The sequence below is a fragment of the Mytilus edulis genome, chromosome 9, assembly GCF_963676685.1.
Source record: "Mytilus edulis chromosome 9, xbMytEdul2.2, whole genome shotgun sequence".
NCBI classification, from domain to species: domain Eukaryota; kingdom Metazoa; phylum Mollusca; class Bivalvia; order Mytilida; family Mytilidae; genus Mytilus; species Mytilus edulis.
In genome coordinates this window covers 50,249,938-50,276,209 of record NC_092352.1, presented here as the reverse complement: position 1 = coordinate 50,276,209, position 26,272 = coordinate 50,249,938, and the positions used below count along the sequence as shown (strand labels likewise).

Here is a 26,272-nt window from a genome sequence, read left to right as displayed (position 1 = left end):
TGTAGTTATGATTAAGTAAGATTACGTAATTCATTTTATATTGTTTCTATGTAAATGGTCAGTTGGATACCAGCGGTCAAGCTGTACGGACGCCGTGCATTTACAGTGACATTCATTGTGTTTGTTATAGAACATTTATTGGAATACCATTTGTTTTGTCTTTTCGGAATATTTACCGTTGAACTTTTATTGTAATTAATGTATTGCACTATTGAAGAATTTGTATATAAACAATCGTAAAGCTAAACTTAGTTTTGTTTCATCAGTATCTAGTGACTTTTCCCCCGAATTCTAAATATAACAGGAACGACGAAAACCCCTGTCATAAATTGTTGGAGGTACCCGGGACAGTTTGCTTAGTTTCAAACTTATTAGACAAACTGTACACAAGACCATACCTACGCTCTACCACTGTACAATGGATTACAAATTGAAACAAAGATGCAATAGGTGGTGTCCACCTGATCTTCGGAAGGACTGCAATATGACCAATCCGCATTTTTTCTTAGAAAAAGGTTACAAACCAGAACGTTCGATTAATATTCGTGTCACTAATTCGGATTTTGATAAAACAGTGAGATGTTTCCGCTGTGGACAAACAGGACATTTTTATAAACAATGTGCAGAAATAAGATTAAAATCGAAGAAAAAGCTAAACAGAGATTTCGAAAGACTTTCCTTATTTATTCAACGTAAAACGTGTGAAAAATTTCCTTTCTTCAATTTGGACGATGCAGAATTTCGTAAAGCAACACGGGCAAATTCAATACGTTTCCAGGCAGTAAATTTACTCCAAACGAGTCAAATCCAAATTTTGAAAGAAAAAGTGAAACTGGAATCAGTTGTTGATTTGATAAAAGAACAATTGAAAGAAAATAGGAAATCGCTCAGACAGGAAATCGAGTTTCTTAAGCAAGAGAACAAGACATTAAAAACCAAACTTCAGAAATCCGTTTCTAACAACAAAAATTCGCAGGAAGAAGTTGATTTTTTGCACGATGAAAATAATGTATTATCTGTTATAGTTCGGGATCTTAAAGATCAATTAGCAGATTTGGAAGAAAAAGAAATTCTAAACAAGACGTCAATAGAAGGTTTGGCTGCTCGTTGCTTAAAATTAGAAACGGAAAATAACGCTTTAAGACATAAGTCTTGTGACTGCAAAATTTCAAGTCCATCGATGTCAAGGCCGATACAAAACAAAGGACAAAATGCTAACAACGATCCATCCCGTGGAAGAAACCCATCCCGTGGAAGAAGAAGACAGTATTTTTATTAGACTCTGGGACAGAGTCTTATTTCAGTTGGAGGGAATTTGTGACAGCGATATTTTCCGCTTTGTTTATTTCGTGGACATTCAAACTTTATCTTAAAGCAAGATACTATTGTTCTCAAAATTGTCAGCTTACATGTTAAGAAGTTAATCCATTTTAATCCTAGCATTGTCTATTTCTTGTTATCGTATATATGTTTTTAATTGTATTATTCGTTTATAGCATTACGTGACAAATTTCATTAGTACATGTAGTTATGATTAAGTAAGATTACGTAATTCATTTTATATTGTTTCTATGTAAATGGTCAGTTGGATACCAGCGGTCAAGCTGTACGGACGCCGTGCATTTACAGTGACATTCATTGTGTTTGTTATAGAACATTTATTGGAATACCATTTGTTTTGTCTTTTCGGAATATTTACCGTTGAACTTTTATTGTAATTAATGTATTGCACTATTGAAGAATTTGTATATAAACAATCGTAAAGCTAAACTTAGTTTTGTTTCATCAGTATCTAGTGACTTTTCCCCCGAATTCTAAATATAACAGGAACGACGAAAACCCCTGTCATATAACGACCCGTCTCGACAGACAGAGGTAAAGTTCCACATCTAAGTTTACATAAATTACTTCGTAAGTGGCGTGGCATTGCGTTAGTAACATAGTGTTCAGGTTGAAGGTCCTTCTTATAACGTCTATATAGCCTCAACTTGTTTCCATTCACATTCGAATTGTCATTCCAAAGTTTGGTAAACCACAACTGTTCGTCTAGTATTCGTAATTCACTTTTAATCACTTTAAAAAATAGTTCTTTGCTAATTCCGGGCTGCATTAAGTGTTCTACAGACATGTTGCGAAATAACTTAATCACATTACAGTTCCAGGATCTACGTTTTCGTTTCGACCATAAATGTATCTTATAGAAAGTACGAGAATTATCTGAATTTTCAAGTTTATAAAAGAATCTCAAAACTTCCAGTCTTTGTTTAGCATGACATGACAGCCATCCTAAATCACCCTGTACTGCCGTATTGCTAGTCAATTTAGTCACTCCAAGGAATATTTTACTAGCCCTATTTTGTACGTTATTAATGAGTCTATGTTCAGTAAGTCCCCATATCGATGCACCATATAACAATATTGGTTGTACCAAACTTTCATACAGTTTTGTGAACACTTGATATGTCATACCACCATAAGCGTAAAATTTCACAGTCAAACAGCTCAAAGCTCGGCTGGCAGATTTAGAGAGTTCTTTGACGGTTTTATTCCATGTTACATGTTCACTGAACCAAATGCCTAAATATTTGTATGAATCTACATATACTAAACTATGACTTCCACAGAAAAAATTGAAAGTAGAACGTTCAACAGAGCTAGGCCTAAAATGTATGACATTTGATTTACTACAATTAATACTTAGTCTCCATTTATGGCACCATGCATTAACATAGATATGTTAACTTTTTTAAAATAATGAGGGCACGTGTCACTGATTACACAACTACTGAGCCGTGAATTATCCAATCAACAAAACTAATTGGATTATCTTTATTGATGTTTATGAATTGTGTTGTTTGTACAATGTTGCGTTTAAAATAGTTGAGATTGTTTAACATGTTTAATGTAGTTAAATTTAAATTATGCACTGTGAAAATAGTGAATTGTATGTTCATGGAAAAAAAATAAGATAACCCATTCGATGTTCTTTTTCAATTTACTTTTCATTTTGACGGCTAAATTTATATTTTGTATTCTGCAGTTTATGAATAAAGAAAATAAAAAAAATCTGTAACAAGTTCTATTTTTGTTTTTCTTTGTTATTTTTTCTTTCTCTCCATTTCAACATAATAAACACAAACAATGTTTACTAAATATCAAATTTTATTCTCAATAAACAATACACATAGTTAAAGAGATGAAATTTAAAATTGAGAATGGAAATGGGGAATGTGTCAAGAGACAACAACCCGACCAAATAAAAAACAACAGCAGAGGGTCACCAACAGGTCTTCAATGTAGCGAGAAATTCCCGCACCCGGAGGCGTCCTTCAGCTGGCCCCTAAACAAATATATACTAGTCCAGTGATAATGTACATGTATGTACAATATTTACAATAATAATATTTACAATTTTAAAATAAGTCTAATATCTTGGCTGTGTGCGTGCTGTCCTTGGTCTTTTCCTGTTGTTAGGCTTACGAGCAAGCTTCTGGGGTTTTGGCACTTCAAAATCTGAGCATGAAGACTTAGTCGTGGTTTGGATGGATTTTGTGTCGATCAACAGTCTCCGAAATAGTCTTTCTCGCTGTTCTTGTGCTTTCGAAAACCAACATTGGTACGATACGACATGTCTTCTGAACGGACCGAAAAGTTCATAATTTCCCATTCCATACAGGGAACGCTTCAAATCGATTAGTTGTACATGTACAATGTCCATTAGTTTGGTTGCAAATTTATTTTCACATCGTAATTCGTTCAAGGATTGTATTACTGGACAAGAACGACTTTAATGAGAAATAAAATCTTACTAAATGCGGATTTGTTCAAACATTCGTATTACTCGGGAATTAAATTACTGGACAAGTCCGATAAAAATGAGAAATAGAATCTAACTTTATGAGATTTTTATTGTTTGAAAAATTTATTTTGGTCAGTACGCTTTCTATACTTAAAAACGGGCTCTATATACAAAACTAATTAACTTCATGAAAAGTAAATTTAATCTAACGCCAAACGATAGCCGGACCAGAGGTAAAAACCGCTTCTTCCAAGAAAGGGCCACAACAGACGCCTTCGGACAATCATTTTTTCCAAGGACCATTCGAGACTGGAACCAACTGCCAACATCCGCAACATCATCTGACACAGTTGATGGATTCAGAGCTGCCCTGAAGGCATGCTCTGCTAAAATTTAGACAGTAACATCCTGTACATAGTTTTAATTGTATATATATAGAGAACGTTTTATCCTGTAAATAGCCAAGAGAAAACTTTCTGTGTTGTCCGACATTGCGTTAGTTTTCGCGGGATTCATACATTCAAGATTTGAATTCGGTTCCTTACCTGGAAGAAGAAGAAGAAGAAGATAAAAAAAATAAAAAAAGATCGAGATGTGGTATTATTGCCAAAGAGACAACTCCCCAAAAGCATGAAACGAGATTAACTTAACTGAAACAGAAATTAACAACTATAGTCACGTACGGCCTTCAACAATTTGCAAAATCCCTACTTTAAATTCTCTTTAATATTCAGTATAATTTCCTAAAGTTATTATAACCAACCCCTTTCAAGACAGACTTTGTCATTTCTGCGGCTCAATAGATATCGGTGACGAATATCATTATATCATGACATGTAAAGCGTTGGATGTAGCTATAGATAGACATTCTATACTATTCTGTACTATATTAATACACACTTAATCATGTTTTTAAAGTTAAAACTCTGAATTGAGACAGCACTATCGGTCATCTTATATACAAAAAATAATCTAAGTTCCTACAAATGTTACAGGTAAATCAGTCCTGCAAGCTACATGCAAGTTAAATCAAGTTTTTTTCAACCTAAGTGCATGGTATTAATAATTGTAAATATATATTTTCTTTGTTACTATGAAATGTAGTTTATTAAAAGTATTCTTTTTTAGAATGTCCGATTAATATGTGTACACAAACACAAGGTAATAGTTACAACAACACAAAGTATATTAATTAGGGTTGACATCTACTGACAGGTAAGTGTCCCATAGTTCCAGAGAATTTATGACAATACCCTGCACCCCTTGCCGTACACTCAGACAGAGGTATGGCCTCCCTGATGTAAGCCCCCCTCATATATAAACAATCATTTTCAAACGTGATTATTTCATAAATCATGGATACTAGCTTCAGCCAACCCGGTTCTCAACCTGCTCATTATAATCGCGCTATATGTACTATTGGATGTTTATGTTGTGCCAAACTCATCGCCCACAATGAGCCATGCAGCTGTTGAAAACCAGTCGCCACAGCAACAATCTCAACACAAACAGATCCAGGCATTAGCTACGGATACAGTTCCGACAGTTACTTCACCAGGGGCAATGTTGCCCATTCATTGCTTCATGTGAGTACACCACATAAAATATAAATGTATATAAGTTTAAGGTGGTACACACCACTTTCACTAAAATTAATTTGGCTCGTTTAATTTTCACAAAGTTTTGAAGTATTTACTTCGACCTTTTGACAAAAATATAAAAAAAATTGAACCAACCATTTTATCAGAAAAATTACACTGGTTATATAGCAGTTTGACAGACAGTAATTTTGATCATTCAGAAGCTGAATTCCCCCTTAACAAAACAACGTAATTAAAACGTTTAGCTGATTTTACAGAGCTATCTCCCTGTCGTGTTAGGTACCACATTAATAGGAAATATCTGAAATTACTGGTATTTAGAGGAATGTGGAATGCATGCCAATGAGACAACTCTCATTCATTGTTTTACATCCTGTTTTACCATGTGAGATTTGTGTTGAATTGCGTGCATATGAAATATGTGTATTTGTTCCATATTTGATTGTGAATCTCGTATTGACTTATTAGTTGTTTGCTTTACTTACAGTGGAAATGTTTTCATGCATATTCATGATGCATCATGGTAATGAATCTTGTGAAAAAAATTAAAGATGTTGCCTTATTTGTATGAGTTAACTTGTTGAAGATGGTTATTTGAAAGTGCTCCTTGTGTTTAAATTTCATTGATTTCTATTTACTTATACTAAAGTTATTGTGCGAAAACCAAGAATAATGCTTAATTAGGCCCTTTTGGACCCTAATTTCTTAACTGTTGGGACCAAAACTTCCAAAATCAATCTGAACCTTCCTTTTGTGGTCATAAACCTTGTGTTCAAATTTCAAAGATACTTATTTACTTATACTAAATTTATAGTGCGAAAACCAAATGTCTTCAGACGACGACGAAGCCAACGTGATACCAATAATTGACAATTTTTGTTTCAATTTTTGCGGTTGTATAAAAATACAAAGAATTTGAAGCAACCGTTTTTTCAGAAAAATACACTGGTTATATATATAAAGCAGTTTGACAAAAAAAAAACCATAAAATAAAAAAAAATCCCTACCTACCTACCCTAACTTTTTTTCAGATCTAACTGGAACCACACATACTTCTTTATTTGGCCTTAATATCCTGGTGGCCATCTTGAACAGTAAATCGATAACTAAGTTGCAAATAATGATCAGCATCCCATAAGGAACATTTATAAATGTAATGTTTGGTTTCATTCCATAATTAAGAGGTTATCTAGATGAAGACATGTGTATATATTTCGCATACAGGGTGCTTTTTAAACTAAGTTCCCCATTGTCAGCCATTTTGGTTGCTGGATTGCTTCAGAGTACAATCACCTCATTTGGAACATTCATTCCATACACATGATACAGTGGTTCTCTAACAGAAGACATTCTAATGTATTGTCCATAGGGTCTTATATGGTTAATCAAGTCCTCAACTAGCAGCCATCTTAGATAGCACAGACTCATCATAATTTCTATTATCCATACAAGATCATATTTTAGACCATTACTTCTGGACAATGGGGTATAAAATATTCAACATGAACATATTAATTCATGGAATATATTTGCCTGTTAATAATAGATATATTGTTATGTCTTAAACTAAAGTTATGGTGTGAAAACCAAGAAATGCTTTTTTGGGCCCTTTTTGGCCCCTAATTCCTAAACTGTTAGGACCAAAACTTCCAAAATCAATCCAAACCTTCCTTTTGTGGTCATTAACCTTGTGTTCAAGTTTCATAGATTTCTATTGACTTAAACTAAAGTTAGAGGGCGAAAACTTAAAGTACTCTGACGACGCAGATAACAACGCCAACGTGATATCAATACGACCAAAATTTTTAGAATTTTTGCGATCGTATAAAAATCATTGTAATAAATGGGCCCTTTAATTGGAATACAATTATCTTTAATATCTTATCTTATTAATTAGGATTTTTTAATTTCAGACTTGAATCAACTTGTCCCCTTGATGACCAAACAAGCACAGACCTGATGACAATCGATCCTGACCGAGAACCAGAATTCAACCAGCAAGATGATTCTGATACCAACAACACAGACCTTGAAGCCAACACACCGGTTGAAGCAAACAAAACTGCTGGAGCCAACATAACAATTAGAGCAGAAATTCATCACAAGTCCAATGATACAGATCATCATGATCATATAATATATGAAGCAACACCCATTCAAGACTTAGATGCTGCAAAGCCAACTGATGAAATATCAACTGTTCCAACTGAAGAAAAATCAACTGTTCCAACTGATGAAATATATACTGTTCCAACGGACGAAATATCAACTGTTCCAACTGACGAAATATCAACTGTTCCAACTGAGGAAAAATCAACTGTTCCAACTGATGAGATACCAGCCGATGAAGCTTGGGAAAAAAAACTGATCCATTATTGTCAACATTTTTAAATTATATTTCTGTTATCATGGTTATCACATGTTATTTATTATAAAATAATATATATATCAAAAATTGAAAACCTATCAAACTGTCCCTGTTTACTTGGTATGAGCAACTTTGAGAATGTTTAAGAATTTTTTTAATTGAAATATATAACTCAAATTGTTTGTGTAACCAGAACAGTTTTTTTATAAACCTTGTACTTTGTTCATAACGATTTTTTATTGACATATCTTATCATCATCAAGTCATCCCTAAATTAGCTAAAAAAAAAAAAAAACCAAATGAAAGAATATTACTTTAAAACCCAAAAGACTGATATCATCAAAACCTAACTGTATGAAATTGTATGAACATTAAAGATAAATTGTAGGCCTAGTCTAATGATTACAGCACCTAAAATTGTGGCATTATATTTCTCATGTTTCTACATTGTAAATGTCTAAAACAGAATGCCCAAAACTTTCATGTATTGATCTTTTGTAAATTCGACAAAACCCGATACATGCATGTATGATTAAATGAGTGAGGAAGGATAAATTAGGATATACATATTTTTATATTTTTTGTATATATATATATATATATATATAAGTACGTCTGAGTCAGTGACAACTCTACAACAGATGTATCCATCGGATCGCCATCAATGATGGTGATACATGGCTGTGTACATAATGTATATACAACTCGTCTAAACATCAACCCAACAATGTTAGATCTGTAAATTTGCTTTCGCAAATTTTTGGTTCTTCCCTCGCCGGGATTCGAACCCATGCTACTGTGATATCGTGACACCAAATCGCCTGCACTGCAGCCGTCCCGCTAGACCACACGACCACCTGGGCTCTCATAAAAAGAGCTTTCGGTGGGCATGTGTTACCTTTCCACGTCAGTTTTAATCTAGCGGCGTACTACAGTACATGATATATAAGGCATGAAGATGTTATTGTTACAGATCAGCTAAATTATCTATAGTAAAGGATCCTACAAATTAATGTAATATACAGTCACAGAAAATAATTATATTCATAAGTACGTCTGAGTCAGTGACAACTCTACAACAGATGTATCCATCGGATCGCCATCAATGATGGTGATACATGGCTGTGTACATAATGTATATACAACTCGTCTAAACATCAACCCAACAATGTTAGATCTGTAAATTTGCTTTCGTAAATTTTTGGTTCTTCCCTCGCCGGGATTCGAACCCATGCTACTGTGATATCGTGACACCAAATCGCCTGCACTGCAGCCGTCCCGCTAGACCACACGACCACCTGGGCTCTCATAAAAAGAGCTTTCGGTGGGCATGTGTTACCTTTCCACGTCAGTTTTAATCTAGCGGCGTACTACAGTACATGATATATAAGGCATGAAGATGTTATTGTTACAGATCAGCTAAATTATCTATAGTAAAGGATCCTACAAATTAATGTAATATACAGTCACAGAAAATAATTATATTCATAAGTACGTCTGAGTCAGTGACAACTCTACAACAGATGTATCCATCGGATCGTCATCAATGATGGTGATACATGGCTGTGTACATAATGTATATACAACTCGTCTAAACATCAACTTATGAATATAATTATTTTCTGTGACTGTATATTACATTAATTTGTAGGATCCTTTACTATAGATAATTTAGCTGATCTGTAACAATAACATCTTCATGCCTTATATATCATGTACTGTAGTACGCCGCTAGATTAAAACTGACGTGGAAAGGTAACACATGCCCACCGAAAGCTCTTTTTATGAGAGCCCAGGTGGTCGTGTGGTCTAGCGGGACGGCTGCAGTGCAGGCGATTTGGTGTCACGATATCACAGTAGCATGGGTTCGAATCCCGGCGAGGGAAGAACCAAAAATTTGCGAAAGCAAATTTACAGATCTAACATTGTTGGGTTGATGTTTAGACGAGTTGTATATACATTATGTACACAGCCATGTATCACCATCATTGATGGCGATCCGATGGATACATCTGTTGTAGAGTTGTCACTGACTCAGACGTACCTATGAATATAATTATTTTCTGTGACTGTATATTACATTAATTTGTAGGATCCTTTACTATAGATAATTTAGCTGATCTGTAACAATAACATCTTCATGCCTTATATATCATGTACTGTAGTACGCCGCTAGATTAAAACTGACGTGGAAAGGTAACACATGCCCACCGAAAGCTCTTTTTATGAGAGCCCAGGTGGTCGTGTGGTCTAGCGGGACGGCTGCAGTGCAGGCGATTTGGTGTCACGATATCACAGTAGCATGGGTTCGAATCCCGGCGAGGGAAGAACCAAAAATTTGCGAAAGCAAATTTACAGATCTAACATTGTTGGGTTGATGTTTAGACGAGTTGTATATACATTATGTACACAGCCATGTATCACCATCATTGATGGCGATCCGATGGATACATCTGTTGTAGAGTTGTCACTGACTCAGACGTACTTATGAATATAATTATTTTCTGTGACTGTATATTACATTAATTTGTAGGATCCTTTACTATAGATAATTTAGCTGATCTGTAACAATAACATCTTCATGCCTTATATATCATGTACTGTAGTACGCCGCTAGATTAAAACTGACGTGGAAAGGTAACACATTCCCACCGAAAGCTCTTTTTATGAGAGCCCAGGTGGTCGTGTGGTCTAGCGGGACGGCTGCAGTGCAGGCGATTTGGTGTCACGATATCACAGTAGCATGGGTTCGAATCCCGGCGAGGGAAGAACCAAAAATTTGCGAAAGCAAATTTACAGATCTAACATTGTTGGGTTGATGTTTAGACGAGTTGTATATACATTATGTACACAGCCATGTATCACCATCATTGATGGCGATCCGATGGATACATTTGTTGTAGAGTTGTCACTGACTCAGACGTACTTATGAATATAATTATTTTCTGTGACTGTATATTACATTAATTTGTAGGATCCTTTACTATAGATAATTTAGCTGATCTGTAAGAATAACATCTTCCTGCCTTATATATCATGTACTGTAGTACGCCGCTAGATTAAAACTGACGTGGAAAGGTAACACATGCCCACCGAAAGCTCTTTTTATGAGAGCCCAGGTGGTCGTGTGGTCTAGCGGGACGGCTGCAGTGCAGGCGATTTGGTGTCACGATATCACAGTAGCATGGGTTCGAATCCCGGCGAGGGAAGAACCAAAAATTTGCGAAAGCAAATTAACAGATCTAACATTGTTGGGTTGATGTTTAGACGAGTTGTATATACATTATGTACACAGCCATGTATCACCATCATTGATGGCGATCCGATGGATACATCTGTTGTAGAGTTGTCACTGACTCAGACGTACTTATGAATATAATTATATTCTGTGACTGTATATTACATTAATTTGTAGGATCCTTTACTATAGATAATTTAGCTGATCTGTAACAATAACATCTTCCTGCCTTATATATCATGTACTGTAGTACGCCGCTAGATTAAAACTGACGTGGAAAGGTAACACATGCCCACCGAAAGCTCTTTTTATGAGAGCCCAGGTGGTCGTGTGGTCTAGCGGGACGGCTGCAGTGCAGGCGATTTGGTGTCACGATATCACAGTAGCATGGGTTCGAATCCCGGCGAGGGAAGAACCAAAAATTTGCGAAAGCAAATTTACAGATCTAACATTGTTGGGTTGATGTTTAGACGAGTTGTATATACATTATGTACACAGCCATGTATCACCATCATTGATGGCGATCCGATGGATACATCTGTTGTAGAGTTGTCACTGACTCAGACGTACTTATGAATATAATTATTTTCTGTGACTGTATATTACATTAATTTGTAGGATCCTTTACTATAGATAATTTAGCTGATCTGTAACAATAACATCTTCATGCCTTATATATCATGTACTGTAGTACGCCGCTAGATTAAAACTGACGTGGAAAGGTAACACATGCCCACCGAAAGCTCTTTTTATGAGAGCCCAGGTGGTCGTGTGGTCTAGCGGGACGGCTGCAGTGCAGGCGATTTGGTGTCACGATATCACAGTAGCATGGGTTCGAATCCCGGCGAGGGAAGAACCAAAAATTTGCGAAAGCAAATTTACAGATCTAACATTGTTGGGTTGATGTTTAGACGAGTTGTATATACATTATGTACACAGCCATGTATCACCATCATTGATGGCGATCCGATGGATACATTTGTTGTAGAGTTGTCACTGACTCAGACGTACTTATGAATATAATTATTTTCTGTGACTGTATATTACATTAATTTGTAGGATCCTTTACTATAGATAATTTAGCTGATCTGTAACAATAACATCTTCCTGCCTTATATATCATGTACTGTAGTACGCCGCTAGATTAAAACTGACGTGGAAAGGTAACACATGCCCACCGAAAGCTCTTTTTATGAGAGCCCAGGTGGTCGTGTGGTCTAGCGGGACGGCTGCAGTGCAGGCGATTTGGTGTCACGATATCACAGTAGCATGGGTTCGAATCCCGGCGAGGGAAGAACCAAAAATTTGCGAAAGCAAATTTACAGATCTAACATTGTTGGGTTGATGTTTAGACGAGTTGTATATACATTATGTACACAGCCATGTATCACCATCATTGATGGCGATCCGATGGATACATCTGTTGTAGAGTTGTCACTGACTCAGACGTACTTATGAATATAATTATTTTCTGTGACTGTATATTACATTAATTTGTAGGATCCTTTACTATAGATAATTTAGCTGATCTGTAACAATAACATCTTCCTGCCTTATATATCATGTACTGTAGTACGCCGCTAGATTAAAACTGACGTGGAAAGGTAACACATGCCCACCGAAAGCTCTTTTTATGAGAGCCCAGGTGGTCGTGTGGTCTAGCGGGACGGCTGCAGTGCAGGCGATTTGGTGTCACGATATCACAGTAGCATGGGTTCGAATCCCGGCGAGGGAAGAACCAAAAATTTGCGAAAGCAAATTTACAGATCTAACATTGTTGGGTTGATGTTTAGACGAGTTGTATATACATTATGTACACAGCCATGTATCACCATCATTGATGGCGATCCGATGGATACATCTGTTGTAGAGTTGTCACTGACTCAGACGTACTTATGAATATAATTATTTTCTGTGACTGTATATTACATTAATTTGTAGGATCCTTTACTATAGATAATTTAGCTGATCTGTAACAATAACATCTTCATGCCTTATATATCATGTACTGTAGTACGCCGCTAGATTAAAACTGACGTGGAAGGTAACACATGCCCACCGAAAGCTCTTTTTATGAGAGCCCAGGTGGTCGTGTGGTCTTGGGGGACGGCTGCAGTGCAGGCGATTTGGTGTCACGATATCACAGTACCATGGGTTCGAATCCCGGCGAGGGAAAAACCAAAAATTTGCGAAAGCAAATTTACAGATCTAACATTGTTGGGTTGATGTTTAGACGAGTTGTATATACATTATGTACACAGCCATGTATCACCATCATTGATGGCGATCCGATGGATACATCTGTTGTAGAGTTGTCACTGACTCAGACGTACTTATGAATATAATTATTTTCTGTGACTGTATATTACATTAATTTGTAGGATCCTTTACTATAGATAATTTAGCTGATCTGTAACAATAACATCTTCATGCCTTATATATCATGTACTGTAGTACGCCGCTAGATTAAAACTGACGTGGAAAGGTAACACATGCCCACCGAAAGCTCTTTTTATGAGAGCCCAGGTGGTCGTGTGGTCTAGCGGGACGGCTGCAGTGCAGGCGATTTGGTGTCACGATATCACAGTAGCATGGGTTCGAATCCCGGCGAGGGAAGAACCAAAAATTTGCGAAAGCAAATTTACAGATCTAACATTGTTGGGTTGATGTTTAGACGAGTTGTATATATATATATATATATATATATATATATATATATTCATTTTTTCATTCATGTATGATCATCAATATACATGTATATTCCACATTGTATTTATTAAAAGAATTGCCAAAGGCAAATATAACATCATCAAGTCTTTCTTTAAATATTTTTTATCTACCAGCTCAGCCATAGAAATAGAGGTTTGGCATTCACAGCACCGAATTAATACTTCACATTTTGCTTACTTACGAATGAACATATGTACTACAAACTTAACAGAAATTGACAGAACCAAATGTACATGTATATCTACACATGTTACAGAACAAGGACTGTATGTGGTTTTTTAATTTCAAGATCAGTAGTTAATAATATTATAAAACATAAAATTTGGTATGAAACTTCTCAACAAAGACTGAAATGGTGTTGAAGTTATTAGGTATAGGCCACCATACAGGTTTCAACAATGAGCAAAAAACCATACAGAATACATTGTAGTAATACTGTTCCTAATGGTTAGGTAGACTTTGTTTTACCAAGTACACAAGAGACCAAGTGCAGCATCGGTATTGAGAATCTGGTTTATAAAACAACCAATATTGAATAATAGAAATAATGCCAGAAATATCTATACTATTTAACCAGATGTGTGTCAATTCTCTTCTTTCCACAATAAATTAATCATCATGCCTCTGTGTCCTATAGGTACAGTGCATAATTGCATTTGTCATCCATTCATATAATTATTCAGATTTAGTTTTTTTGGGAGAAAAACGAGAAAAAGGCGTCTTGATATGTCAGATTAGACTTCCAGTATGTGTTTTTCTGTATACTATAAACATACATATACTACGAATGAAGTGTATTTGCTGTCTGATATTCGTCGTTAGATAATTTTAAGTCAGATTAGACTTCCAGTATGTGTTTTCCTGTATACTATAAACATACATATACTACGAATGAAGTGTATTTGCTGTCTGAGATTCGTCGTTAGATAATTTTAAGTCAGATTAGACTTCCAGTATGTGTTTTCCTGTATACTATAAACATACATATACTACGAATGAAGTGTATTTGCTGTCTGATATTCGTCGTTAGATAATTTTAAGTCAGATTAGACTTCCAGTATGTGTTTTCCTGTATAATACTATAAACACACATATACTACGAATGAAGTGTATTTGCTGTCTGATATTCGTCGTTAGATGAAATTTTAAGTCAGATTAGACTTCCAGTATGTGTTTTTCTGTATACTATAAACATACATATACTACGAATGAAGTGTATTTGCTGTCTGATATTCGTCGTTAGATGAAATATTAAGTCAGATTAGACTTCCAGTATGTGTTTTTCTGTATACTATAAACATACATATACTACGAATGAAGTGTATTTGCTGTCTGATATTCGTCGTTAGATAATTTTAAGTCAGATTAGACTTCCAGTATGTGTTTTCCTGTATACTATAAACATACATATACTACGAATGAAGTGTATTTGCTGTCTGATATTCGTCGTTAGATAATTTTAAGTCAGATTAGACTTCCAGTATGTGTTTTCCTGTATACTATAAACATACATATACTACGAATGAAGTGTATTTGCTGTCTGATATTCGTCGTTAGATAATTTTAAGTCAGATTAGACTTCCAGTATGTGTTTTCCTGTATAATACTATAAACACACATATACTACGAATGAAGTGTATTTGCTGTCTGATATTCGTCGTTAGATAATTTTAAGTCAGATTAGACTTCCAGTATGTGTTTTCCTGTATACTATAAACATACATATACTACGAATGAAGTGTATTTGCTGTCTGATATTCGTCGTTAGATAATTTTAAGTCAGATTAGACTTCCAGTATGTGTTTTCCTGTATAATACTATAAACACACATATACTACGAATGAAGTGTATTTGCTGTCTGATATTCGTCGTTAGATGAAATTTTAAGTCAGATTAGACTTCCAGTATGTGTTTTTCTGTATACTATAAACATACATATACTACGAATGAAGTGTATTTGCTGTCTGATATTCGTCGTTAGATGAAATTTTAAGTCAGATTAGACTTCCAGTATGTGTTTTCCTGTATACTATAAACATACATATACTACGAATGAAGTGTATTTGCTGTCTGATATTCGTCGTTAGATAATTTTAAGTCAGATTAGACTTCCAGTATGTGTTTTCCTGTATAATACTATAAAAACACATATACTACGAATGAAGTGTATTTGCTGTCTGATATTCGTCGTTAGATAAAAAATAAGCAAAGATATGTTGAGTTATGTATATGTAAAAAATCTAAAAACGAATAGCCTTAATACAAACAATGTGTCTAAGTGTTGTTTCTGGCGTTATTGATTTTGTAACTGTATAATAACTGAGCAAAGGTAAAAAAAAGACAACTAAGGTTATATTTTGTAGATAATTTTAACCTTTAAAATGTAAAACCAATTTTCTGTTAAGAATTTATTTTACCCTACGCTCACAGGCAATACAGTTTACTGCAGACTCACAGGAGTAAGATAACGTAAAAATACTTTGATAATTTGAACAACACGGCAGTTAAAAAAGAGAGGAGGGGGCGCATAATATTTTTTTAATATAATTTTTTGATTCCTCTGTTTTTACAGCTTTTTTAATTTTATATGAACATAAGAAGATGTGGTATGATTGCCAATTAGACAACTGCCTCCAGAGTTCAAATGACGTAGATATTTTAAATCAAAGGATATTGTACGGCTTTAACAAGCAAAAAAAAACCTTTTAGTTGTTGTAAGCAATTAAACATATAAACATATATCGTAATGGGCCAGGGATTCAAAAATGGTCTCGAGACAGGGACATCAGCAAACACCAGACACATGCAATACAATTCAAAACTGTTCAACCAACAACGGACCAGGAAACTTATCCCCTACTTAATCCAGCCCTGTTTTATTTGGTATTTGCCCCTTTAATTAATCAACCGCTGTATTATTTGATATAAACTGCATCTTTGACGACAATAACACTAAATATATGATCAATAATACAATGAGTAAATTATGATATGTGATCACCTTTAAAGAGAGCCGTGGTGTAGTGGTTAGTGCATCGGACTACTAACACAAAGGTTCCTGGTTCGATTCCCGTTCGGGATATAAAATTTCAGGAACTCAATTTTCGGTTCTCCCTTGACACCATTTGCGTGTATGGTCTTAAGGAAACGATGATAGTCCGTCAGAAGGGACGATAAATGGCTTACCCGTGTTATCTCTTGCACGTTAAAGATACTTTGTAGATTTCGTAAAAGAGTAGGTTAATGCCGCTACAAGGCAACACTCGCACCCGCAAAGTGGAAAGGGATTAATATAAGTTGCAAAACTTGTTTCCCAATCCACTATAAATAAATATGTTTAAACCTTTAACTCATGGTCACAACTCATTCAAGCAATGTTGACCTTGGGGTTTTTAGGTCCTTTTAAAGTTGATCATTAAGCCCGTCAATTGTTGCGGTTTAAATACATCCTTGGCTTTCAAATATTCTACTTTTGGCTTTCCTGATGAAAAGCGCTTCGGACTTGTGACATGCTGTTTTCATTCAAAAAAAAAAATGTGTATATAATTTACGTTCACTTTCATGTTGTAAGATAATTTAATTTCATGGGTGTCATTCGGTGTATCGAAAAAAGATATCGCGAAAGAACACATAACGGTGGCAAAGCATTGCGATTGGATCGTGAACGATTTGATATCGTACCTTTAATGCAAATAAGTGTAATTCTACATCAAAATCGTTGATAAATGTGCTGTATTTTCAAAAAGTGGAACATATCAGAAAACAATTATTTGTCAAAATAATTCAACTTCCTCAGGAATACTGTGTGCTACTTTAAAGAGAGGGACGTACATTAATGCTTTACCTGTTTTGTGTTTAATATATACATTTGTACAAACGTGTTTATAGACCCATGTTAAGACCAGTTTTCATTTAAGAGCGTATAAGGAATTCAAGATGGTAAGACTACAAAGAGCGCTACATATTTACTGCAAAATGCATCCACGAATGAGTGAAGCGTGGCCTTACCCTGGTCTTTAAAGTATTGTACTGTGGATTAATTTCATTGTTACATAAAAATATACTGCAAATTTTAAACACAAACCAAGACCAGAGCAGACAGATTCGACATTTATCAGCCGGTATACATACTGAAACAGCATAGACATGTAGCAATGAGGTATAAGAACAGTTTTCCTAAGTCTACTCTGAGTGTACCTTTTTATCACAATCAGGAACTACATCAAGCTGAAATTGAAATATGTTAGAAAGACTGAATTCACATCGTTATGTCAACGATAACTAGCCCCTTATTAACTAGATTTAAAATAAAACAGAACTGACAGGTATAATAAGATTTTTTGCAAGCCGTAACCCTATATATATAAAAAATACCAGCCACACACTTAACTACATAAATTAAGACTTTGGTTTAATGTTGTCCCTTTAAACTTAAAGTCTTACACTGAATATCTGTATATTGCTTTGATACTAGAATATTGTCAAAAAAAATAATCAAAACAACACTTGCGTTTCATATTAGGAAAGATTCTGGGAAACTAAAAGAATGTACGAAATAAACATGCATGTATCAAATCGAAAGTAAAACTTGTTTAATCTTTTAAAATACTACATGATTTTCAACAAAACAATTCTATTTTGAGAGGTAAAGAATAATGAACTACTTTGATGGTAACTGAATTTTTCGTTTTCTTCCTTAACGAAAGATTTTTCCATGTTCATCTGTTCCTGTTCATTGAGATTTGTGAAACCTAAATTTGTATCACAGTAGATCGTGTTCCGGGAAAAAAGTGTTATTCAGGTGATTTAATTTTCCTGGTAATGAATTCAGTAAATACACTTTGATTCAAAATGTGCCGGATTTTATTTTTCTTCGCAGGGATAATATATTTTATGAAAATGATTACAAAAGCAGGTAAGTCGAACACCTTCTAGATTTTACAATCATATGTTAACTCCTACGCTTTATGTTTTTTTGTCTTCTTGAAATCATCATGCAGAAATTTAATTGGTTTCTGAAGGTAGAGAACAAGAAACAACAATACTTTTCTAACACATTACTTTTCTTTTATTCAAATCTCGCTGCTACTTTTTTTTAATCTAGGAGTCTCGGCCGCAGAAATTTGATGTCACACGATGCATGGTAGATATTGCATATTTCGTGAACCATTCATTTTGGGATGAGTCTCAGGTTGAGAATAACACTACAAAATTAAAGCCAGACTGATAAAAATACACTTGTATAATGTGATTTACAAAATCCCTATCTTTTCCATCCATTTAAAAAAAACAATAATTGACAATGACATGAACAAAGTTCACGAATCATGTTAATAAATACCCATCATTGTTTCCTTTATTGGTGTGACGATAATACCGATTTAAACTACATTTTGATTTGTACAAAAGATCATGACTTAAGCACAAGGAAGAATTTAAACATTAGACTTTAAAGGATCTATACAATTACAATAGATTTATATTTTCGTTAATTAAGGCTGCTTTATATAGGTATCAACTAAAACAATTTTCTATCTGCATTGATGACATGACCTTCTTTTATATTTATTAACTAAACTAAACTAGACATCCACGTATTCAAATGCGCGTAACTAGATGGCTAATTATGATAGACACATATTTAATTGCCTCATTCACTTCATCTAACCATTGATGAATAGTTGTTTCATTGACAATCAGACCGCACCTCCTTATTTTGATATCGTCAAATTAAGATAATGTAGTTCGTATCGTCTAGTTTCAAATCACTTTTATGCTAACATTACAGTAATATGAAACGATTTTCAAATACAATAATATTAAGGACATAATTGGTTTAATAACTTCCTTAACAATCCTTAACCATGTTTTAACATTTAAATATAACAAAATCGTTTTAGGTTCGTAATAAATGTATAAAACTATATCCTCAGTGCACGTGTTCTACACTTCTTACGGATTCATAACTTATTATCGACAAACAAAAATTCTTTCCAAGATATTTGATAGAAAATGTGGGCCGATTTTTAACCTCCGGGTTTTAGTGTCGAATTTACCGATCGTTACCTATTAATAAAGAATCATCACCCAATCATGGAGCACATGCAAAAATAACTGAAATGATAGAGCGATATACTTTTTTGATGTTTTCCATGCATTTCTATGTTAACAAGACTTTTTCATAACCATTGTTAAATGATTTGGAGTGTAAGAAAATGCTTTTAATTATGAATACATATTATAAAAGATTCTGAGAGTGCAATAAGCATGCCCCGAGTATATCAGTCAAGGCCTTTTTTTTTATTTTCATTTACAATGTAAATGCGGAGGACGGGAATTGCAATTTATCAGCTGCAGAATGATGTTATGATTCTACACATTGACTCGTAGATTTGAACAAGGCACCTCAATGCAAACAACGATTCGTATAAAACTGTCGGGTCTTTAATTAAAATCAAATGAAAGAGCAAAAGAAGTTAAGCATTAAAATTAACATGTATTAATAATGAAATTAAAAGCAAGTCGAAATCGATTTCAGATCACTTAAAGCAATGCCTTATTCCATTGAAATATTGTACCGCTCATGCTATCGTCAACGAGCTTCACTTCGATTGAACTAATCAGATTTGTTGTTTCATATCATTCACTTTTAGGAATATGAATAAGTTAATGAGGGAATGTTATAAAAAAAAATCTAACAAAAATGAAGAATAAATAGTCTGATCGCTATGAATGCAGGCTAATTTTATGTAATTTATACGTTAAATTAAAGCGAATGATGACGTCATTTTAAGTATGTTTTTTTAATTTCGAAAATTAGAACTTTTTTTGACCTAAAATCTTCCTTCATGGTTCAATTTATAGAATAAGTATATTTCTTTCGTACAGTGTAGCGTACGAGAAGGTTCCATTTGTTGTATTCTTTTACATTTCTGAATTTTTTTTTCTCGAATATTTATTTTATTCTTTTTTATTTCTGAATTTTTTTTCCGAATATTTATTTTATGTACAATGCATTTATTTGCCTTAATAAGATCTTTAATCGGTAATAGTAATTTTGGTGCCAAATTGATTATCCGTATAGTTCATTTGACAAAATGTTTGACTTCTATATATTTGCAGAATTTTTTTTTTAAAAATTCATTTTTATAAATTAATCATGTTTTCCTTGATGTATGTTAATAATGATATATGCGAACTCTGACTATTAATTTCTAATTTTTGGTCAATAAATAAAAAAGTTTCCCATTAGGTCTCTATGTTAATTTTATTTTTTTAAGTGTTGATTACCTGATGGAGTAAGTATTAGTAGTAATAAATGATTAATTTATAAAAATGAACTTTTAAGAATTTTTTTCTGCAAATATATAGAAGTCAAGTGAACAATACTAACGTTATTACTATAAACAGAAATCGCATTGCGATTATTGATAATTGGCACTAAAAACATATGTCAAGTTAAATCAATCGAACCATTCTCAAAACCAGTTTCCAGACGCATATATCAATGAAAGACTTGAATTTAGGCAACATTAGTTTTGTCGACGTTCAGAACTCCTAAATCGATTAAGAAGACTCATTACGGTTACAGAAACTAAAGTACTTTCATTATTCATTTTTCATAATTTAAAATTCAATAATGAACAAAAGAAAGTTCATTATTTATTATCAATTTTTAGAAAGGCATAAAAAAATTGCTTAGATTTCAGTAAGCAAGCTGAATATTTGATTACGAAAAAGGTTTTGTTTTATATGTCAGAGAAATTCTTTAATATTCGATTGATTTAACGTGACATATTTGTCAAGTGCCGTTTTTGTTTCATTTATTATTTATAATTCAAATGCACTTTCTGTTTATATTTTTCGAAGTATGAATATATAGTTACTAACTCAATAACATCAATTCTTTTTGGTAGTTGATCGATTGTTGGTTGCCAAACGACAAGTGTCATGTTCCTTATTTGTGACATTTTGACAGAGCGTGGATTCTCATAGTGGTTACTACATGTTGAACAGGAGACGGTTACCTTTCGGAATAACCGATCTCGCTGCGTTTGGAATTGATGCCATTATTGCGGGTATTTTCATATTGTAATACCGGTATGCAACTGGGTCTTCTTATTCAAAAAGGAAATTACAAAAATACTGAACTTAGAGGAAAATCAATTCGGAAAGTCCATAATCACATGAAAAAATCAAATAACAAAACACATAAAAAACGAATGGACAAGAACTGTCATATTCCTGACTTGGTACAGGCATTTGAATTTTCAAATGTAGAAAATGGTGGATTAAACCTGGTTTTATAGCGCTAACCCTCTCACTTTGATGACAGTCTCGTCAATTTCCGTTATATTTACATTGATGCGTTAACTAAACAGACACAATAAATAAAATAGTCAGAATATGGGTACATCAGTCATCATCGTATAATAATTTAAAATTCAAAACACATTCCATTTCAGTATGTTCCTTAATGGGAACATCAGTCTTTGTGATTCGATAACCCTACAATCAACTGTACAGTAAGTTGTCTGATAACAAACTGTTATAAATAAAGATAACTGTAGTATACCGCTGTTCAATAGTCATGATTCGATTAAGGAGAATTCAAAAGCGGGCAACGAACTTAAGCCGAGGAAAACACATCAACTATGAGAGGAAAACAACGGAACAACAGAAACACTAAACTTCAACGAAAGCAAAAGCCAACATACATAGAAACGGACTGTGTTATATCAACTGCCATATTCTTTACTTTGTACAGGACATTTTAAGACAAATTGTTGTGGGTTGAACCTGGTTTTATGGCTTACCAAACATTATATGGCAATGTTTAAAATACAGCTAAGATGACCACATCACGTAAAAAATATACAGTACAACAAATTTGAGAAATACATAAATAAAGTAATTAAAAGGTTTAAAAGCCATGAATGTCCCTGATTTGAGGGTTGAACACAATATAAATCCCCACAAGAGGGGTATACTTCGTTCATTGCTTTCTGATCATGTTAGCAGTTTTCCTTACTGACAGTACTTGTAATATCATGTATATGCCAACCAAATGACACAATGAAAAATACATTTGAATACATTATATTGAAATAAATTAAAAATAAGAAAAATACCAAACTCCAAGGAAAATTCAAATCGAAAAGTTTCTTACCAAATGGCAAAATTAAAAGCTCAAACACATCAAAGCAATGGAAAACAACTGTCACTTTCCTGACTTGGTACACACATTTCCTGATGTAACAATGGAGAATATAACCTGGTTCTATAGAGTACTAAACCTCTCACTTGAATATCAGTTGCATTAAATTCCATTATATTGACAACAATGTGGGTGCAAATCATAAAACATAATAGGTAAAAACGTACAAAATTGGAGTATAGCAGTATCCATTGTCAAATAATCTTAATCACTGTTATAAAAACAAAGAATCTTTTCAACAAAGAGACACACACAGTGACATACGAACTAGTATATATTAAGGTAAAATGGAAATTCAACAGTTCCAAATTGACCATAACACAATAACATAATGGAGGGATGTACCGAGTCACGTCCTACGTATATGCTAAAACATTGACTGAATACTAAAGGTTAAAAATACACAATGACAAAGAAAGGGAACTTACATACGTAATTAAGATGACAAACAACATCAGTACCTACAACATTGTTCTGTTTTTGACGTTGATACCGAATATTTATCAACAAGGTCATGGTATCTTCCAATGAACTTTATAAGAAACAAGACGATACGCTCTTTGACATAATCTTGGCTCATCAACTTTCTGCCAAGACCCCGGTGACGTTTCATAAAGTCTTTGTAGCAGAGGAAAGCATTTACATACCGAATGAGTTGGGAACTGTATATCTCACACACAGGTGAAGTTGGTGTAGTGCTGCTAAGATGGTGAACATTTATAATACCAAAATTAAAATCGTCTCGCTTGTGTCATAGATTTTGGTATTGGGATGACCTCTGAAGTTAAATTTAAGTACTGGTCTAAAAATGAGGCGAAAGAATCCGTATCTGTTGTTTCTTTAATTTCTAGTTCTTGAGGATATATTAATGGAACTCAATCAGAAAAGTTTGGATTGTTGATGGAAATAATTACATTCATTGAAATCCTAAACGTTACAACAGACAAGGACGTCTTATATAGATGTACACACCGTAAGATGGTGTCAAATAAACATCACCGTTCAAAACAAGGAAAATTAATAATAGAGAAGGAAAAATCGTCCCTTTGTGGTAAATGTAAGTGTAGAGTTTCCAATGGGAAACTGGAATATCTAAATCTAGAAAAGGATAGTTTTAACCGTTTATATTAGTTTTATTTAAAGTAAGTTCTTTTCTGTAATTTAAGCAATATAGTTGGAGAATTCTTGGTTATTTAACGAATACATATCATCAACATAATGGCAAGTATTTTTGTATTGATCAATTAGATATGAGTTTTGCCATAAACGAGAGGAAAAAACACCAGAGGGTCATAGCAAGTCAAAAATAAAACACCAAAGGGATATAACAAGTCAAAAATAAACTGACAACGCCATGGCTAAAAAATAAAATTCCAACAGACAACCAATGGTACACAAAACATAACATATAAAACTAAAGACTAATCAAAAGTAACCCAATCAAAACCTTGTGGTGATCTCAGGTGCTCCGGAAGGATTAGCATGTCCTGTTCCACATGTGGCACCCGTCGTGTTGCTCATGTTAGTACACACCCGGTAATAAGTCTTATTCGGTAGGTCACATTCGTGAAAATACATTAGGAACATATCCACTGTCATCTGTGAAACGGTTATTCCCAGATGGTTAACTAATTCGTGATGGCGTCAGTACACATGACGAAGGGATGACTTCAACTTTAACACTTGGATCTATTGGTTTAATAGCTTCCTTGTAAATCCTCAATGAAATTATGAAAGGACATACAACCACTGGAATATACTGGGAGGTATATACTCCGTATGCAGGCGCTACTGAAATGTGCCATATAGAAATGGAAAGTTCACATTTAGGAAGGCGAAATCACCTTTTTTGTCGTAAAGTTTTGTTTTCAACCGACCCTCATTGTCATTTTTTTTTTTATATTAGTCGAGATATGACACAGACCTAACTGTATCTGTTTTATCTTTTATATCAAGTTCGATAGGATAGATGCGTTTAACAGAGTCACCAAATTTGGAATTATTTAGTGAGAGAATATCATCTATATAACGGAAAGTAAAGTTGCGGAAACTGCTAACTTATTTTCTTTTTTTTCAAAAAAAGTTCCTGTATGAAGTCAGCCTCATATGGATAACAGAACATGTCGAAAGACGAGGGACATAGTTGGTTACCATTGGAATGCCGATTGTTTGTTGAAAAACACGTCCTTCAAACGTAATAGACATGTTGTCAACTAAGCGATCAAGAATCTTGATAATGTCAGTTTTAGAGAATTTTTTGTTTGAATAAGTGATTATTTACAAGTAGAATTTTCCCCTCCCTAATACGAGATACTAGTATCTTCGTTGAACATACTGTTGTATGAAGCAAAACAGGACCAACTCTCTCAACTTGTATTTCAGTTTGGAATGGGGAAATGTGTTTTCTCTTTGTTTTTATGTTGTGTTTTTTTTACATCAAAAGGATTTGTCAGCCTCTGGTGAGCATAATATATAATAAGTTTGACATGCTCTTCATCTCATGATGATGCAGTGGGGTAGTTTCATCAAGAGAGGATTTTTTGGGAGCAGTAATCTCATTTCTGCCCTAAATTGTGCGAGCATATATGATTCAATAATATTTTTTTCCTGACCGCTCGGATGCATAGTATTGCTCATATGACGGAAGTTGACATACACTACATGTTTCCAACTGAACCTCATTCGTTCTTCCTTTTGAAATAGTAGGAGTAAAATTTACAGGACTACCAAAAATAGCCATTATCCGGAATATGAAGAAAATTTTATCCAAAGGATTCAGTAAACTACTTTACATGTTAAACTAAATGCACAAAAACATAACTTATTTACAGAAAAAAAAAGAACAATAATATGTGAACGCACTAGAAAAACTAAAAAATATTTAATATATATATATATATATATATATATATATACATTGTATACATATATATAATTCTCAGATTATGTAAAAAAAAAAATCACATCAACACTTTATTAATTGAACAAAACGTCCTAAAAATTGAACTTGACAAATATTACTATACATAATGACAATAATGTGAATGTTGGATATTAAATTTCCGTGGTAAACAAAGGTTATGCATTATTTTTTTTAATTATTTTTTTTAAACTATTTGTAGTTTGTCCATCAAAATTTCCATGCAATATCTCAATAATATATTCTTTCCACTCAAATATCATAAAAAAGATTTAACCATATGTTTCTCGTTTTCAAAGAGAAATGCGTAAAATTTTTAGCTAAAGAACTGCATACTTTAAGTTCTAGTATTTATTCGGGAGTGGTTTATTATTTATGTCTTTATTTATGTTTTAAAGT

General features: G+C 33.8%; 1 protein-coding gene across 1 annotated transcript; it reads left to right on the top strand.

Annotated features, from left to right (window-relative positions):
* Nucleotides 1-484: 484 nt before the first annotated feature.
* LOC139490012 (dynein regulatory complex protein 9-like) lies at nt 485-1,279 on the top strand. The gene has a single exon (XM_071276865.1). It carries the CDS (start codon nt 485-487, stop codon nt 1,277-1,279), a length of 795 nt encoding a protein of 264 aa, XP_071132966.1.
* The last annotated feature ends 24,993 nt before the right edge of the window (nt 1,280-26,272 follow it).

Bases quoted from the DNA above. Each gene is read 5' to 3' on its own strand.
- LOC139490012 (XM_071276865.1), top strand. From the start codon at position 485: ATGACCAATCCGCATTTTTTCTTAGAAAAAGGTTACAAACCAGAACGT.